We start from the raw sequence: 18,284 nt of genomic DNA on the forward strand, positions 1-18,284 counted from the left end.
TGGAACGAGCAAGACACTTTCAATCCTGAATCTACCGTTGGCAGTCTGTGACGTGCTCGGCACAAATTCCAAAGGCAGTAAGAAGCGAAATACGATTTGACTGACAAACACCAGTTGCACGACAGACGCATTGGCGCACAGTCCAATTGGCAGTGCATTGCTGTGCACTGTCCCGTTAAAGTTCATACGTGATGGAGTGTAGGGTCACGACCACAGAGGCAATGCTGTCCTCGCGGATGGGGTCAGACAGTTTCGAAAGCTTCTGAGGAAATAAACGCGTTGATTGTTTCTTCGAGGGCAGTTTTGTTTAGAAGGGCGGTAACCATCGGGTTTGTGAAGAAACGCGACTCGTCCAGCACCCCCAAATTAGGCGTAGCCCGGTGCAGGCGAGAGCCAATAAGGTAAGATGTGGATGGCCAGTTAGGAGCGCGAATCCCTGCAGGAAGCGCAACGTTGAAATGTCATCAAAACAAGCATGAAGTACTACGGAATCCCATGTGCCCATGGGCAATAATGCAAGCAAAGTTTGAGCAGGCAAGAACTTGTCTGCTGCGTCATGGGCTGCAGGCCAAACTAGTTAGTGCCAGTGAACGTTGCTGCAACGAAACCGGTGCCTTTTGTTTAAACGAGGAACAGAATGGTTCAAATATCTTAAAGCAGGTACCTGAAGTGTACGTGTCGGGGACGAGAGTGTAAAGGTTCATGTCGGTGTACTGCATGCTTTCGTAGGAATCCACAGGTTCGTTCCCAGGAGCTTCAGCAAACAAACTCGCTAGGCCATCGAGGTCAGGCAGCTCCTGCCCCAAAGGCAACTCCACGAACCTGAACGACCAAATATTCAGGAATCAAAAGATATGATTCTATTCAGGAGATCTCATACACGTGATTGAACTGTATGTACGGATAGAACTGTATGTGTCGGACTTCGACCTGCGCATCTCCCAATTTACAACCACACTCGTATGTGCATGCATGTCCACAGCAGTCTCTGTTGCTGCTGCTAAATAGGTGTGCATCACTGTATAGATCTACGGACCGATAAATGGTACCCAATAGTCACGTTCCAAACCTTTATTTCGTCTCAGTGGACAACAGCCCATGTGAAACTACCTGTACTACTACTGCAACTATGTAGTGGAAAAGTGCCTCGAGGCTCGCACTAATCTCTTCCAGTGTTTTTGCTGTGTCACTATTGCACTAAGCAAGCAGCACGCAGCGTCCGCAGCTCTTTCTTCGCCGCACAGCTCACCCTCTGTCGATCTGGATGCACAAGAGTGAATCCAGCTTGGATGAAAGCGACGCTCCGCCTTTACCTGCCATTTGCAATATTTGTTGCTTTTGAGTCTTGCTCTCATAGCACCAAACCTTCACTCCTGAATACACGCATACCAAAACACAATCAGAGCACGCGCATATGGACATCCTGAAAGGTCCAACGCGTTATCATACTGTCTTTATGTGCTGAACCTCCCAGGGCACATGACGATCAAACACTTAAGCTTTTGAAAGCATTTTTGTTGCCATAAGGGCATACACTAGTTAAGTGTTAAAGCATTGAGAAGAAGTTCTTTGACATTGTGCAACATTCGGTTTAGGATGATCCAAGAAATCCTCTTGCTTGTACACCATGGGTGGTGGTGCTTTTGCCCCCTGAAAAGGGTGTAGGCTTCTGCTAACGAGATACAATATCGGCAGCATACACCTTTCAACCCACAAATGTGCAAAAATACACGTTTGAAGATTCACCAGAAAGAATGAGGCTTTCTGCAATAAGCCCTGCCAGAACCCTTTCGTCGTCGTTGCCCGCTTTTTCACTGGCAGTCGCAGGGCCGCCTAGAGGCTGCTTATACTGTGGTTGATAAAGGCATTGGATAAGGCGCGTCAGAATCAACTGCCGGAGTCTGCGAAGACCGACAGAACACAACTCTGATGCACTCAAAACTACCATAGACTGGCGCCCCCTTCGTAAATACAAAAAGCTGCAGGGGTCGAGCGTTAACTCCCCTCACACCCCTCTAGTACGAGGAGATTTAAATGAACAGTCATCCACTCGTCTGTAAGACGTCCTGTCAATTAATCATCCGTAAAAGACGCACACTGACCCCAAAACACTTTCTTTTCTCCCAGGCATCACCGCAAGCTGAGGCCAAGGAGCTTTAGGTAAAGGGCAACTTCAAGCGAATGCCTACCTGTTGAGCCGAGGAGCCTGTCGCACAATACTCCATTTGATTACTTCGTGACCGAGTGCCGCCTGACGCTTGCAGATGGCGTGAAGCCGATGCCACAGAGAAAGGAGGCTCCCGCTGTGCAAAAGCGTCTCAAACATTGCATCTCCTCTTTTATAGAGGGCATACATAGAAGATGTGTATAAAGCACTAGCGTCCAAGTCAGCCCGTAAGACTTGCGCCAGCTGAAACGGTTCCCGTCCCCTCCATGCCTTTGCCAATGCTGCGTCGGCTGGCGAAGCTGCAACAAATGTAGCACCGCAGAAGGGCGACAGAAGTAAATTACTAAAGACAATGCAACGGTATGCCAGCGATGAGCCGGATTGGCCAGTCAAAGAAAGATGATCCCTCTGAACATATCACATGTTCAGCCCTGTACTCTTCTTCTCCGTAGGAGAGAAGGAACCCTAGCCTTTTCCTACTTCTCTTCCGATCAAAATCAGCATACGGAGGCTTAGTGGGACGGATAAGCAGAGAAGCAGCTTGTTGAGCCCACACTTACTAAAGTTAAGGGTCGTTACAGGGGCTGGACGTGCGCAAGTGGCGTCGGGGTGAATTAAGGCTTCTTTTACATAACAGAACCTGTCTCTGCCACTTTCAGAAATGAGAGACAAAAGCAGTTGTAGAGCCTTTCGGAGGAATTTGCCGCTCTTATCCTTAAACTCAAGAAACTCCGGAGAGTCGGTGCTGGCTGCTGCTTGCATGTCGCGTCGCACAAGGTGTAATTCGCCTGAGAGACGCACCACCGTACAGCCATGAAGACCGCGCAGCCTACTGAAAGACTTGTGCTAAGTCCCCGCAGCACAGTCATCGGCTGTAGCTTACCTTTTAGTTTAAACTTCCAGCTGCGCTGTTTGTTCTGCGTTTTCCACTTCCTCGGAATGCAGCATCAATCTACACTAGGCAAAACAAATGTAGGAGCTTACCGATTATAGCAAGCATTACTTTGGCGCACTGACTCGGCGACAACTCGTCCCCAAGGTTCTCCAAGAGTTCCTCCACCCTTAATACGTTGAACACATGGGCCAAATTAACGTCGTCGCAAATGCACGCCATCATGGCGGCCTGAAACGTGCGGCTCTGCCATCCCAGCCCCTGTCTGTCCTTTCCCTCTCCTAGGTAGTTCTTGAGTGCAACCTTCCCTGCATCAATGTACGCTGTGTACAAGGGGTCGTCTGTTAGAAGCAGCCGAGCGTCTAGAGATGCATGCAGCAGTGCGCGCGACTTCGCCACATCCAACCTCTCGGATGTGAGGCATAACAAGTACTCGAATTCTGCACGAAGTATCCAGGCCATTTTCGCCGATAGTGGCTTCCAAACGGCTAATTTATCGTTCGCTTTCTCGTGAGTCCGCTGAAGATGTTATCCACAAGTTGGTGCAGACAGGCGAAGTGTATCTGACTGTCGTTAATATCCCTGCGATTCTGGAACCCTAACACTACTGGAGGCACCGAAGTGTTGCATTACAGCTCCCGCTTTTTCAATAGCCCCAAATGTATGGCCTATTAAACTGAGCGTCCCCCAGGCCTCCTTCTAATCCACCTGCAGGTCTCTTCAAACGAATGACTCCCCTTATCTTGTGTTTGTTTGTTTTAACGGTTGCTTCTCCCACATTTTGGTCTTAGCCGCTGGCTAGCTCTGCCTCCTAGCCTTAAGGAAGTGGGGACCGGTTGCTGTGCTAAATACGTGAGCCGGAAAACTGATGGGCATAATACCTTTGATGAAGTTATGAAGGAACTAATGAGAAGGAAGGGAAAATGAATGCCGAATGTTACAAACGCTACTGCTAATGAGCGCCGCTCTCACCGGTGCTCGATTCGGCATGCAAACGCCTCGTGTCGGCAGCTGCCACTGAGTTGCCTCATACAGGCACAAATGCAATTTACCTGCTTCCCAATTAAACGCTTGATAGGGTATAGGGATATACTAAGCGTGCCTGAAAATTGTCACAGCTGGAGCGCCTGCGTTGGTGCCCGCTTCACACTCATCGTAACGTACACGGTCGCCGAGCCCAGCGGTATCGCCTGCACCCCAGTGAGGTTTCGTGGGATGACACGGTGGAAAAAAGAATCCATTTACTCTAATCTCACGAATTCTTGTTTTGTCTGCCCCAGCGATTCGACGAAAAGCCTAAGACACCGCGGGGTGGTCCTGCGGTGGGTCCTCTCCTGTGCAAGGGACACCAACAAGCATCCAACTTGCTCCCCATTGTTGCCCAAGGATATGGGATCGATTTCACTAAATTAGAGGTTTAGTACCTCGTTGGGGATCCTGAGCATTCGGGGGCATGCAGCCTCAGATACCTTGCTCCTGCTGTTTCAACTTGCCCATTGTCCCCTTGGGCCACGAAACTCAGCTCCAACAATAACCGCCATTTGCCCAGCCCAGTTGTGGTCGATCCCCTACCCAGGACTTCTTCGTCCCTCGGGTGGGTTCCGTCCAAGTCTGTCTCCAGACCGCAGCCTCCAACCATTTCTGCGACCGCTTTGGGACTGGAGGCCTTAATTCCCACGACATATGCAGGTCCCCCTGCAGCAGTGAAAGCGGTGCTGTCGCTACATGATGGAGACGATATTTCGTACACGCTATCCCAGTAAGGCAGGCCCTTTCTCGCCTTCACAGATACCTATATTTTTCCAGCCAACTGAACGGAAGTAACAGCAGCGCCTTGCATTTTCGCCTTGTTGATGTGCTCCTCTGTAATGTTTCGCGTAGGTCTAAAGTTTCATGGCTTCCGGAACACCCCGCGAACCTCCCTCTTGGTCATTTCCCTCTTCGTCTGTCTCATTCCGTCGCCCCAACAGCAGGACGCTCACAAGGGGATGGGGCACACAGAGGCAATATGGCGGAAAGATGGAACACTAGCATCCGGTTTGGGAGCATTATTTGCAGCTGCAGCACTTTGCACTGTCAACTTGTGCGTCAACGGCACCTGCTATGAGAATGGAGGGCTACAGATATGTGTTTGCGACAAGCCGTATTCGGGCGCCTTGTGTGAAGACACCATATCGATGTGCACTGACGGATGCGGGATAAAACCCAGCACAGGGATTGACTGCAGCAGCGCCCTCTGTTCTTTGGGAACCTGCCAAGACACAAATACAGAGCCGTTTTACAAGTGTGACTGCGGTGACTTCTTTACCGGGAGTAACTGCGAAACGCATAACAACCCGTGCACAAATCCGGCGGCCAATCCATGTGGTGAGGGTACTTGCACTTTTTCGCCCGGGAAGGGTAGCGGAACCGTAACGTGCACGTGCGATTCGGACTATGAAACAGCTTTTGGGGCTGGCATGACAACAGTGAAGTGGGGAAACAGCGAAGTCCTCCAAAGCCCCCCCTGCACCGTCCGTAAGACGCGTGGCGTTGCGAAGCTGCATTTTACTCTTTCTTCTGGGTCCCTTGTCATTTGGTGGACTATATTTGGTGCCGTCATTCTGCTACTGATATGGTGCTGTTACACACTTTTCGCAGACAGTTGTGGCCGCTGTTCCACTGCCTTAAGGGTCGCCCGCGCGGCCAAAAGCATCTAGAGGCGAGGGAGGCCCTCCGCAATAAACTGCAATAAACTTTTGTATGGGAATCTGTTTACCTCCAGCCGCAATAAACTTTGACATCCGCGACCAGCTCCCACCTTGCTCCGAGGCGAAGCCGACCACCGAACAAGCTACGAAACAGGTTCCAGATCTAGTATCGTTCTCAGGTAGAAGTAGATGTCCGTTAATTGAGATGCAGACAAGTGTAACGCCGCAAAAGGAACAAGTGGCGTTGTAGGAACTTCCAATGCCAATTGACGGTGGATCAGTCGTTTCTCCGAGATGCAGCTGTTAGTATAGCATTTTTCAGTCAAGTCCAAAATGTAGTATTCCTCGTAATTCTCATTCCCGTATGCACGCACCGCGCAGCCGCCATTTCGTACGATCGGAGCACGATTGCAACGCATGCAGGCCGCGGAAAACCTGGGCAAAATAAAGGGTCGATTTTAACTGGCCATTTCAAGAGCTGCCCACATACTTTTGCCAAGAACATCCAGCTAATGAATATTATTAGTGCTGTCGTGGTTCAGTTCGTCCTGGACAAAATCCGGCGAAACTCTGGCTGGGGCTCCGGCATGCTCGGCGATGATAAGTGACGGTGGATTACTGCACTCCAGTTAGTTGCGAGCGCGAACTATACTTAGCATTTTCATTTGATCTGCCGCATATCTCGAGATGACCCGCTGAAGAATCTGCTTTAGCAGGATGGGGACAACGCAGATGCCACTCAGTCCGTGGACAGTTTTAAGCGTTGCTCGCTCCAGGAACGCCCGCTTCCAAGGCATATTCTCTCCATTTTTCCTACGGTAGATATGTCAGCTCCAGTCTACGTGAAAAGCATGCTTTTCTCATGGGTCCCTTCCTTGTTGCTGTAGATATACCGTTCTCAGCATTCGGAGTACATTGATCGGGTTCACGTGAAAAGCAACCTTCACATGGGCTGTTGACGCCAGAAGATATTTGGTGGTACTTTCGGTTGAGACGTTGGTGACGTGCTAGGCGGTTTCGGTGCAGGGACCCTCATGGAGTCGTTTTTCCAAGCGGCATTGAATTCCGTCCTTGAGGCGGCAGGGGGGGGCACCAGGAGTACCAGGACGAGCAGTGCTAGCAGTAGTACTAGCAACTTCGGCTCGAACCGGCCAAACAGTCGTAGCAGCAACTCTGGAGGGGTCCCTGGCCGAAGCGGAGGAAATGCTTTCAGGTCTTCTCGCTCCAGCGAGAGAACCGCCGCAACGTCTGCCTCTTCGGGGGATACGAGTGCAATGCAAGGTTCCCGGTGTGAGCCGAGCAGTGAGACGCAAGCCCGACACAGGAATGTAGATCAGCCGGGCCAAGCCAACAAGACTGGCAGCAGCAGCAATGTGCCAGCGGGGGGGAGGACCGGCAGCAGCAGCAGCTCGCCAAAGGGTGTCAGTGCCCCTCGCGATTCTCAGGACCCAGCAAAGCGCTCCCAGGTGCGGGACCGGGAAGCAGCAGACCGATTAAAAGACCTAGGCAATGAAAGTTTTAGGCGAGGCATGTACGGCTTGGCAGCAGAGTACTATTCAAAAGCCATCGAGGTGGATGCCACCGTCGCATCTTACTTTACAAACAGAGCGCTCTGCCATAAACGCGAAAAGCGATATCCAGAGGCGCTAGAAGATGCCGAGGCAGCTCTTGCCCTTGAGGAAGCTAACGTAAAGGGTCTCTACATCAAGGGCGATGCGCTTGTGCAGCTGGGTAATGCTTTCGTTGAACATTTTGTTTCTTTTGTGCTCCAAGCAACTGAACGGACAGCGCAGTAGTTTACCAGCATGGGGCGCATACGTCTCCTCTTCGGATATAGCAGGCTTGCAATGTAGACACATCACAACTTCGTGCTGTTGTTTGCTGCCGCAGGGGACTATGACGCGGGAGTCAATCTGCTGGAGAAGGCACAGACAGCATCTTCTTCGCAGGCTGGGCGAGCAGCCAATGAGATTCGCCACTCTCTTCTAAACGGCAAGTAGACCTTCTGTGAAAATGAAGGCGAATGGACGAAACAGCCTATAAGAAACTGAACAGGCAGTGGAAGCGCGGGAGGTTGTGTTTGGAGTGTGAAAAGTTTTCCTCAATTGTCGGTTGTTGCGTTTCAGCTAAGAAACTTAGAAATGCACGCTGGAGGAGGCAAAGATCAGTGGACAGGAAGGATCTTGAGGAGTTTCTGAAGGTACGGTGGCGTTTTGGTTGGATGTGTGTATATACCAGCCCACGACTATGTGCATTGTTCCGGGATTGTCCTATTGCGTATTTCTGCAGGAATGCATCGAGGTGGCGGCACAGCAGAGACGTCTCCCCAGAGAAGAAGTTGACGGTCGGTTGGCGCAGCTAGAACATCTCGTAGCCGAGGCCGCTGAGGCTGATGCACCTTTTGAAACACCCGACTTCCTAACGTGCAAAATATCTATGGTACTGCCCGCACTTTCCTCTAGGAAGAAAATGTTGGTTTTATTCATAAGTGATGTATTCTGATTGTTACAGCTTATGAGTGGACTACATTTCATTGTGAAATCGTTCATTCTTTGCATGTTCCCCCGGTGTTCCGTGTAACGAGCGCTCTACAGCAGGGAATGCTCCGTGTGTTCTGTTGTGTGCCCTGCAGGGGCTGATGGATGAGCCAGTCGTGACACCCAGTGGCATCACCTACGAACACAAGCTTCTTCTGGATCACTTGAACCGCAACGGACCTACGGATCCTTTGACCAGGCGAGCTATTTGTCATCTTTCCGAACGCCTTCTAAGAGTGTAAAATGACTTCTGTAGATAACTTATCTGTCAAGGCAGTTTTTTAACTGCTCATGAGAGGGAAGCTCTCAAGTTATCTAAAAAATTCATTAAAGGCGAGGTAACAAGTGGGTTTTGTGGCATTTCCTGTTCTGGTCGTCTGCAGAGAGCCATGTGATCCAAAACGGCTGGTGCCCAACTACGCGGTAAAGGAAGCAACTGCTTGGTTTCTACAAAGGCAAGTATGGCACCTAAACGGGCAAACTAGACTTTGTGCTGCGGCACTTTGTTCGCCGGTTTTGTATTGAGCTTGCGTAGACCGCCACGAATTATTACTCGAGTTTCTGTTGACGCTTCCAACCTTGCGTCGTTCAGGTACCCTTGGGCATACGACGGATAGCCACGCTGGGTTTCGTCACCGTTGTTGTTTGTTACAGCATGGCGGTCAACACTTGAGGGTGGTTTCGACGACGCCGTCGTTACGGCTTTCCACTCGCAGGGAGGAACAACATATTTCGCCCGAGGGCACAATAGGACTTTCTTCGGTTGACTCGATTCATACCCACAGTGCGTACCCTCTGTCGTACGAGGAGCTTCTTGTTTTCGTTTATATCACATTAACATGCGAACGACGACGGCGGCGCAGTGTGCTGCTGGAGATATGGCTTCGCATCCCTGGAGCGTAGGCCACGGGCTAATCAAGCACCGTTGGACATACAGCATGGGAACTAGCTTTTGCCGACTTTCGCCAGGGTTGCAGGAAGTAGTCGCCATTACGGTGACAACTGCAGCACCAAACGGAAACAGCCAATCGATTCCTGGCGACTCCGGTGTCCTTGGGCCCGCCTAAACCCGGCCCCTTGGGCATGGTCTCAGCAAGCCCCTTGTAAACTACCGAGAGGTTGCATAGCGCACTTGCAAGAGCTGAACGACAAGCTACGCAAACCTCAACCGTTCCAGGCTACTGCAGCGGCGGTTAACGGTGGTCTGCACTCGCCTGAGCCTCTGACCGTGAAGAATAAACTCGATGTACTTTGTGCATCTACTCATTTAGACTAGACTACGGTGTGGCTGTGTGGGTTGCACGTGGCAGTTCGCCGGTAGTTCTACTCAAGGCAGCTGAGTAGCGAGCCATCAACTACAGACAGAACGAGCTACACTGTTTCGTAGCCCATCTACCCGTTGGAGTCCCGGATAAAAATCCGTTGGCAGGTGGGATGCTTGCCAGGCAGGCCACCCGCTGTCACCCCTCCGCAGCGTTAACTGACTACAAACGGGGTCGAACTCTGATAGTTGCTCTAGCAGGCCTTTAAGGGAAACTGCTGCACTTGAAGGGGTACTCTACGTTCGTTTCGATGCCTGGCCGACAGTCTGACTGTCTCAGCTCTTGGGCTTCTTCTTGGGTCTCAGCTGGCTGGTGTGGCCGCACTTCTTCTTGCGGCAGTTGGTCGCCCGCGGAGGAAGGCGAGCATAGCACTTCCGGCAGATTTTTTTCTCGCAGTTATACTTGGATGCCAATAGCGCCAAGGAGGGCTCGATGATGCCGCCACGCAGACGAAGTACCTGAAGAACGAACAACAGTAAGCAGACAAGCTGGCAACAGCAACGATCCCACCGCAGGGCTCATCGCATGGACAGCATCGACGGCAACAGTCAATAATGAAAAGAACGGTGACATTTGCCCGTCAAGGAAGCAGAAAGACCCTGTGGTATTTCCCTGTCAACGAAGCAGAAAGACCGTCATGCCAGGTACCCTAAAGTTCAAACTGTTTCAATGCACGAACCATATATTCCCCATAGCTTCACGAAAGCCACGGTCACCTAACCGCCGGAGCGCTCATCTGATTACGTACAGCTCTTCAAAGAGAATATCAACAACGACGGCTGACTCTCTGTCATGCAACCTATCTTCCATATTAATTATCAAGGTTGGTGTGGTATGCGCATGCATCTGTACGCTAAAAGTTGCCTCACAAAGAATACCAGCTTAGCGCTGTCCCGCGCAGCTATTGTGGAGAGTCCTGCAACTCCGCTGCCGCTAGGGGTGAAGAAATGTATTTAAAGTACGATATGGACAAAGTAGGAAGAGATGGCAGACAAGGGAGCCCCACTTCTCAACAACCCGTTAGGCGTCCGCGGGTGCGGCACGCCGTGGGGATTGCCTTACCAAGTGAAGAGTGCTTTCCTTCTGAATGTTGTAATCGGAGAGAGTTCTGCCGTCATCAAGCTGTTTCCCAGCAAAGATAAGGCGCTGCTGGTCAGGCGGAATACCCTCTTTGTCCTGGATTTTGGCCTTCACATTTTCGATCGTGTCAGAAGGCTCCACATCAAGGGTAATCGTTTTTCCCGTCAGCGTCTTCACAAAAATCTGCATCTTCGTAAAATCCTCACAAAATTCGGAGAAATCCTCGAAGATACAAACCGAAATCCTACTTTTTCGCCATTCACACGACCCCTTCCCTGAATGTTACACATGCGCATTGGCCCACGTTGGGGAGGGGGCTGGCGGGGCAGCCTCCTACGCCAGTCCCTGGCGTGCATGCGCAGTGTATGCAAACACTTAATGCATAAAGCATCCTGAGATAGTACAATCTCATCGCATTTGCGCAAGCCTTTATACCGAAAGTTGTAACGCCTAAAAACGGCACACAATAAGTTCGTGGATATGCGCGTAATAGCGTGGTATAGGCATGTAATGTACTATGTGTAACGCTTGTTCTCTGGCCTTTATCTGACCTGAGACGAGCCTTAATGAAGGCAAAGACTTAAAGCAAGAGTTTCCCAAAAACAGCTGACCTGCTTCCCCGGTACCTAGGCATACTGGGCGTTGCTCAGGGCCAGGGTGTCGCGGGGAGGAGGCAGCCAGAAATGGGGTTGCAGCGCATCCCGCTGCGGCTGGCAGTGCAAGCCAGCCCCACGCGTGCACGAAAGGAAGCCTCAGGGAAGCTTCCTTTGCTGCATGCTTTGCCTCTGAACGAACTTGTAGGACGGTTGCGGGCGCTTACACGCAGCATGCCAAAACCGTCGAAAGGCTCCTGAGCTAACTCTGCGCTAACTCAGGCTACAATGCACATTAATGCTAGCAGTGCTCGCGCCCTCGCGGCTAGCAACGTGTGGGTGAAGCCAAAAGCATGAACTGATGTGTTCGACTCTTTTGAGAATTGTTAAGGATTCCTGTGATCTGGCAGGATATCGCCGACCCAAAGCTCCCAAGGCAGCGGTGTAGTTTGTCTGTAGCATATTCTGCAAGCAAATATATGTACTCAGCAATTGCCTTCATAGTTTACAGCAGAGAAGGTTTGGTTGCGCTTGCGTGCGAGACTTTCTCGCATCAGTAGTTGCTGCGAGGTGCGCTGCAACACGTGTCAGGCCGCCGCGTCTCCGGCAGTCCCAGGCCCTGGGATGCTACGCCCAGGGCGCCTGGAGACAGAGGAAGGAGGTCAACTGTACTCCTTTTGGGTGCGTTGCAGCTAGGGACGCTCTCTGGATAAGACCGAGGAGTCTTATTAAACTATCTGTAAGGAGTCCCCGATTGTCCGCGAGAACCGTCGTGAGGTCGAATACACCAAAAAATACATTGGATACGAGTTTCCAAAAATCGGTCGATTTCCCCTCAAGTCTCTAGATGTCATGGGTCCTGCGGTCTACGGAACTGGGGCTCGTGCGACACCACGGTTTGTCAAAAGTTGACGCATATACAGCAACTTGGGTGTGCGCTGTTTACTGACGCCAAGGAAGTGTTTAATCATTGCCTATAGTTTTGGGGCATATAACAAAGAGTGCTTTACTGTGCTTGCATGTGAGGTGGAGGAGGACTTCGAGATGTTGCAATGCACGTACTGCAACAGGTGCTACGTCTCCGCTCCCCCCTCCGGAAGCACTTGGGCCTCTCTCTACCCAGGGAACATGGGAATTGAACAGGAGATCAACTGCTTTTATAAACCCTTATATGATACCTAACTCTACTGCAACGCACGACGACCCTCGAATATTACTCATAATTATCGTCACAATATGGAGGAAGGCAGGCAGTTGTTTCCTTCTACATCTCGAATACCTTCTTTTGACGGAAGCCGACAGCAGTTGTTTCCTTCTACGTGTCGAATACCTTCTGTTGACGGAAGCCGACAGGGAAATTCGATAATCTATGGATTTAATATTTAATTGTAGATCCCTTCGCGGGGTCAGCTGGTGTAGCGCGTCATGTGTGAAACTGGTGTAAGTATCTACTTGGGTGCAGGCTGACTGCTACCAGTCAAGTGAGTGATCAACAATCGTCTAGAGAGTTTGTGCGACGCATGAAGCAAAGGCGGAGCTTGGCTGTGCTAGCACATTGGATCGCCTTGCAGCACTGGTTGTAGCAAGGTGCGTTGTGGGTCACGGAGGTAGCTGTTTCAGGTCATGTCTGCGAGCAGGAATGCACCCAGACCCTCAACATTTGGGCTGAGAGATTGTTGCGATAACGTAGGAGTGCTCACAACAATTACCTGGATTGAAGCGAAGTGCATGTGGGCGGTTGTCAACCTGGAGGCGGCGCCATAATACGACGTTTGTGCATATTCTCGCAGCGCTTAGCTGGAGCTGATTTAGCTTGTTAAACATACTACTAATGAAACTCCCCACAATCCCTTTCACCTGTGTTTCAGCTCAAATTAGCGTGGTACATTTTCGCTCTTTCTCGATCGGCGATCTGTTTAGAAAAAATCGCCTGCTAAAAACGGTCTCGTTGCTTTGCTCCACTACGTGTCTGCAAAGGTGGTGCAGGGGAGCAAGTCAACATGGGCCCATGGGGCGAGACTTTAGGAAATATATGGGGAATCCTTTGTGCTAAGGAATGTGCAAAATATTCCTTAGCACTAAGGATTCCTCATCTCGGTCCTAAAGTTTCGCCCCGTGCTCCTAGGTAGCCATCAGCGACGCTCGAGTGAGAATCAGCCAGTGGGAGATCCATAGTCACTAGACTAGTGGAGTAAAAAAAGAAACAGTTTGCTAGGAGGCTGTCGTCAAAGAACCCTTTGAAACGAGGGAAGCCCAAGGTAACCAAAGCACCGTTTATTGATACTGAGCTGTATTCATGTGGCACCACTTTCAGGCCGCATACGGCAAACAAATCAAATGGATAGAGATGCGGAGAGGGAAACTGCGGAAAGTGCAAGGAGGACAGCGGGTAGGGCAGAAGAAATCCCACTCGACAATGCTGCTGCAATCTTATCCCATACTTCCTGACTGAACCGCAACAGGTGAACGCAAATGGCAGAGCACAAATGTGGGCAATAAACAGCTAAATAAACCTGCAAGGGATGGCCTTGCTGGACAGCTCCGGAATATTGAAATAAATGCTTTGCACAGTTTGTTTGCTGGGCGCTCACCTGAATGGAGCTTGGTCGTCTAGCAATGCCTCTGGGGAGGTAATGCAAACAATGGCATTAAAAGTGCTTGTCGCCTCTGGTTGCGCGAGCCGCCTCCCTCCACCTCCACCACCGTTACCACCGTTACTACCGTGATCACCGTTACCACCGCTACTACCACCCGAAGGTTCTGTAGGCTCCTCCTCCTCTGGAGTTTTTGTTGTTGTAGTAGTTGTAGCAGGGCACTTGACGAAAGCGCAGCTGACGGTTGGGTCGGGCTTCGGATTGAAAAGAGCAACAAAAGAGACTGCTTTAGCATTAGCATATACCTTGGGCTCGGACTGGCTGTACTTCTCTGGCAGCTTTTCTTCAAACAGACTGAAGCCTCCTTTCCAATATTCCACTGCAGCGGCGCAATCACCTTCACTTTCTACTGTTGCGAAATACGCGTATGTGCCCTTTGGAAGAGTACCTTCAGAAGATGCCAGTACAGCAGGAGTCTGAACACAGTAATGAAAGCACAAAGGCGAATGTAGCATATATGCAGACAAGCATGCGTAGATTGTGCCCGCAGGCAGCCCTTTGCCGAGTACCGTACTATACCGATACGACTGGTGAAGCGGAAGGCAGTATGTCGTACCGCAACGACTTTTGCGCAAAGCTTCGACCAAAAATCGCTCTCGCCTTGACCTTGCCGGCCCGGTTCCCCCGTAATAGGCAGCAAGTCCTCACTCTCCTTAAGGTCCGGTAGACCGGCGGCAGCCCTGGCCTCGTTCATTTGGGTCAGGCATTGCAGAGAGGCTACGCAGACATCACACACAGCAAAATGAGACCACCGGTTAAAGAAGGATCTCCGGAATATAAGCCTTTGACGAAATAATCACTTCAAACCGGTGCGTGAGGGATGCAAACTCAACAGACTGGAAGGTCACTTACTTGCTTCTGGCTGAGCTGCCGCCTGAGCTGTCACCTGCCCGACGAGCAGAGACAGACCAGTAAATGATACCAAAGCTAGGGGTGCCATCATCAACTATTAGAAAAAGTACACAAAAAACAAACAAACGTGAATATGAACGGCCCAGGAGGGTCGTTGCCCTGGCTGGTGACCGCATCGACTAGCGCTCGCGCAGGTGGTCAGCCGTGTTGTGCAGGGGACCGCAGCCAGCTAGCTCACCGCCTGATTGTCCCAGTAAATGCATTGGTGTCGATATAGAGTTCCTTTAGTGTGTTTAGTCTGTAAAATCTGCAACAGATTGAGCATTTTGAACTGGGTTTGAGCTTAGTTTCAACACCCTGCCAAGGGCTGCCTGTAATGCACAGTGGCCGTATACTGTGCCTACGATACCCACTTGAAATCTATGTCAGTAGATCTACACAGAAATTACCAGAATAACGTGAAGTAGATGTTGGTTTCAAGGAAAATCCNTCTCTCTACAGTATCTGTTTCCCTCGCCAGTGCGAGCAGGTCGGCCAACCCGAACCGGGTGCGACGGTAGCTTGACATCGGCTTGGCATTAGACATCTATCCCCTATTACTATCATATCCCTATTAAAATTACTAAATTCTAATTATGCCTCGTTTAGCGGAATCCTAAGACCTCTATTTTCTAAAGCGACGCACCCTATACGTCACTGTGACTGTTGAGCAATGTAGTGCCCATGCACTACACTGCCACTTGTGCAGTGGCTCTGCTCCTTCCACTCGGGCCGGCAGTCACTGCAGCGGTTAACGCTACCATCCAGAGACTGAAATCAAAAAAGTTTTTGATAATTGTACCAACTTGAGACACGTTTAAGAAGGCATGAGTGGGCGCGTTACAATGGTAGGCTGCCGCTTGTCCTTGCTGCGCTTCTGTGGCGCCGTGGGCGTAGGCCCTGGGGTTCAACAGCGCATGGAAATAGTAAGATATACTTCCTCCTGAAAAGATAAACTATATATTTTTAAAACAATACACCAAAACTTTTTAAACCAATAATGCTTGAGCGAAGGAGTAGGCATTTAGATCACGTGCACACCAATTAACGCCCGTGTATGACATGAGCACGTCTGAGGCGGAGAATGGCCTAGATAGAAAGTAGAGCTCCGGAATGTACCGAAATGATGAAAACATGCACGAAAACAAGTTCACTCACGTAAGTGAAGTCTACGAAAGTACGAGAATAACTTTCTGGTCTTTGGATTGGAGCCAACTTCGGTAACCCCCCTTTGGGACCCCTGGGGTCGGCTCACGGCACCGCCTTGGGCCGCCGCAATCAGTCGGCTGCGGCTTCAGGCAGGCAGGCCTCCAGGGTCCATACGACTCTGTTAGCTGTGTGAATAATTCTAACGACAAGCTTATACTTGACTTAAGCGTGCTCCTAATTGAGAAATGCGAATTATCATATACGAAGAGAAACGAAAATACAAGATGATATAATAGAACTTCTCTACTCTAGTGCGCCTGCACCAGTGGGGTTCGGTAGCTGACTATCGGATCATGGAAACCGTGATTAGGCCAACATAATTACTTTTGTTTACAAACTACTATGTTTGATGCCATTCAGCGGGTGTGGCTAGACGAAGGCGCGGTTGACAGAAGTAAGTGTCTCTGGCCTCAGATGTTCTCGAACGGGAACAGCTGTAGTGCTTGAGCACTACAATGTATTCGTTCCGTTATATTCTTTAGTCTTGAAATGTAGATCATCGACATAATATTCGTTTTAAGATTTTCCGACAGAAGTGTAACAGAGTAGCGCGATCATCTTGTAGCAGGCCATCACACGGTACCTTGAGCTGGAGATACCCACACAGTGAATGCATACCGCAACCAGAGACGCTCACACCTCGGGGACAGGAGACCGACCTCAGAATTTCCTCCGTATGCCCAGCGGTATGGCGACTAGCAGGATCCCAGGACTTTGTTTCTCATATTTTTGAACAATTATTTTCTCCAATAACTTTTTGATCGGATTCTTTCTCATCAGTTGGTTCAAATCATTCATACAACTCCTTTGCTGGGTTATATACGAAATCTGCGATATATCGTGTCAGTATGCCTGAGTAATTTGGGTCAGATCGTTGGAAAGTATTTCAGTGGAATTCTATAATCTCATAGTGCTTTCTCTCTAGCTAACCTGGAGATATCCTTCTGAACCCCAAAAAATTACATCAGCACTGCCAAGGGAGGTTTTGCACAATGGTGGAAATACGGGAGCAGCCGAACGAAGCAGTGCTACTCTGCGTCTCCAAAATCCTCACACGAAAAATAGTTCTGTCACGTGTGTTGCTTATACAACCGGCGTAATAGCTGGTTGGGGCCGGTCCCCGCGAGGGGGACGATAGCTGGCTGTCCCCCTAGATGCTCGCACTTCCGCTTAACAACTAACTCCAAAATATTAAGGTTAGCCTGTAAACTACACTTCTTATTACTCCTCATTCAGTACTGTGGGCAATTCTGCTTGAATACGTTATGAGCGTTAGCTACCACACTTCCAGGAGAAGTAGTGCGTGAGCACTAGGCTGTATCGCCAAGTTATATTCTTTATTTAAAGGAAATATTATGAATAGAACACTCAACATGGTGATTTTCCGACAGATGTGTAACAGATTAGCAACAGGACGCTATAGCAAACGATCACATGGCTGCTCTCTTGCCCTAATCAAGGAGAAATGCCAGCTGCAGTAAAGATAAAGAGCCATAGCTGACATCCTTTTCCTGACCCCAGGCTTACTGGGCGTTGTGGTCAGGCCTGGCTGTTGCGGGGAAGAGGCAGCCTGAAGTGGGTTTGCAGAGCACAACGCTGAGGCTGGTGATACGGGCCAGCCTCACGTGTGCACCTAAGGAAGCTTCAACGGTGCTTCTTTTGTTGCATGCTTCGCCTCTGAATACCTTATACAACGTTTGCATTTGCTTATACGCAACCTACGAAGGCCAAGTGAAGGCTCCTGGGCTATCTGTAGGCAGACTCTGGAACATCAACCCCCCCCGCCAATGAAAAGCAGGCGCCCGCGTGTGCATATCTGCAAATTGGAGGTGAGATACCATCTCTAGGCCATCGTCTGCAGTTGCCGGTGATGCTGTCGAGGTTGCTCCTGCTCTGCCTCCCGCTTCTCCTTTTCCTGGGTGTGCTACTCCCGCGGGGAAATACTGGCGCTAAGTAGTGGAAGGTAATATGCCAAGAAGGCGCAACCGACAGCTTGTTGGGGGACTCCCCGAACTGCTGTTGTTGGGGCGGGCGCTACCGGTCCTGCTGCGGCCGAAGTGGGAGCGGCAGTCACGGCGCCACTTTCGTGTCGCCTACACTGGTGAAGGCGGATTAATGTAAAAGCAGAACATAAAGGAAGGCACGAAAGACTGGGAGAGCCGCAGCTCCTCCAACGGTGCTGGGCTGGCGGGGGGCGGGGGGCGAGCGCAAGGCAGCGGAAGGGCCTTGCCCTTCCGCTGCCTTGCGCT

The 18,284-nt window shown here is 50.5% G+C and overlaps 4 protein-coding genes across 4 annotated transcripts; 1 reads left to right on the forward strand and 3 right to left on the reverse strand.

Annotated features, from left to right (window-relative positions):
• Positions 1-242: 242 nt before the first annotated feature.
• Positions 243-3,521, reverse strand: EMH_0075680 (uncharacterized protein; the record flags this gene model as incomplete). The annotated part of the gene is made up of 7 exons (XM_038022007.1): positions 243-436; positions 665-822; positions 1,250-1,373; positions 1,747-1,901; positions 2,190-2,466; positions 2,728-2,955; positions 3,152-3,521. 7 exons carry the CDS (start codon positions 3,519-3,521, stop codon positions 243-245), a joined length of 1,506 nt encoding a protein of 501 aa, XP_037879191.1.
• Positions 3,522-4,912: 1,391 nt separating this feature from the next.
• On the forward strand, positions 4,913-8,528 carry EMH_0075790 (TPR domain-containing protein, putative; the record flags this gene model as incomplete). Its single annotated transcript, XM_038022008.1, has 5 exons — positions 4,913-5,576; positions 6,776-7,480; positions 7,876-7,949; positions 8,039-8,188; positions 8,382-8,528. 5 exons carry the CDS (start codon positions 4,913-4,915, stop codon positions 8,526-8,528), a joined length of 1,740 nt encoding a protein of 579 aa, XP_037879192.1.
• Positions 8,529-9,883: 1,355 nt separating this feature from the next.
• On the reverse strand, positions 9,884-10,877 carry EMH_0075900 (ubiquitin / ribosomal protein CEP52 fusion protein, putative; the record flags this gene model as incomplete). The annotated part of the gene is made up of 2 exons (XM_038022009.1): positions 9,884-10,066; positions 10,671-10,877. The coding sequence occupies 2 exons, from the start codon at positions 10,875-10,877 to the stop codon at positions 9,884-9,886; spliced, it is 390 nt and encodes a 129-aa protein (XP_037879193.1).
• A 2,737-nt stretch (positions 10,878-13,614) lies between these two features.
• On the reverse strand, positions 13,615-15,050 carry EMH_0076010 (SAG family member; the record flags this gene model as incomplete). Its single annotated transcript, XM_038022010.1, has 4 exons — positions 13,615-13,729; positions 13,873-14,351; positions 14,492-14,652; positions 15,026-15,050. The coding sequence occupies 4 exons, from the start codon at positions 15,048-15,050 to the stop codon at positions 13,615-13,617; spliced, it is 780 nt and encodes a 259-aa protein (XP_037879194.1).
• Between the last annotated feature and the right edge of the window lie 3,234 nt (positions 15,051-18,284).

The sequence above is a fragment of the Eimeria mitis genome, genomic scaffold (genome assembly GCF_000499745.2).
Source record: "Eimeria mitis Houghton genomic scaffold, Emh_scaff99, whole genome shotgun sequence".
Classification (NCBI taxonomy): Eukaryota; Apicomplexa; class Conoidasida; order Eucoccidiorida; family Eimeriidae; genus Eimeria; species Eimeria mitis.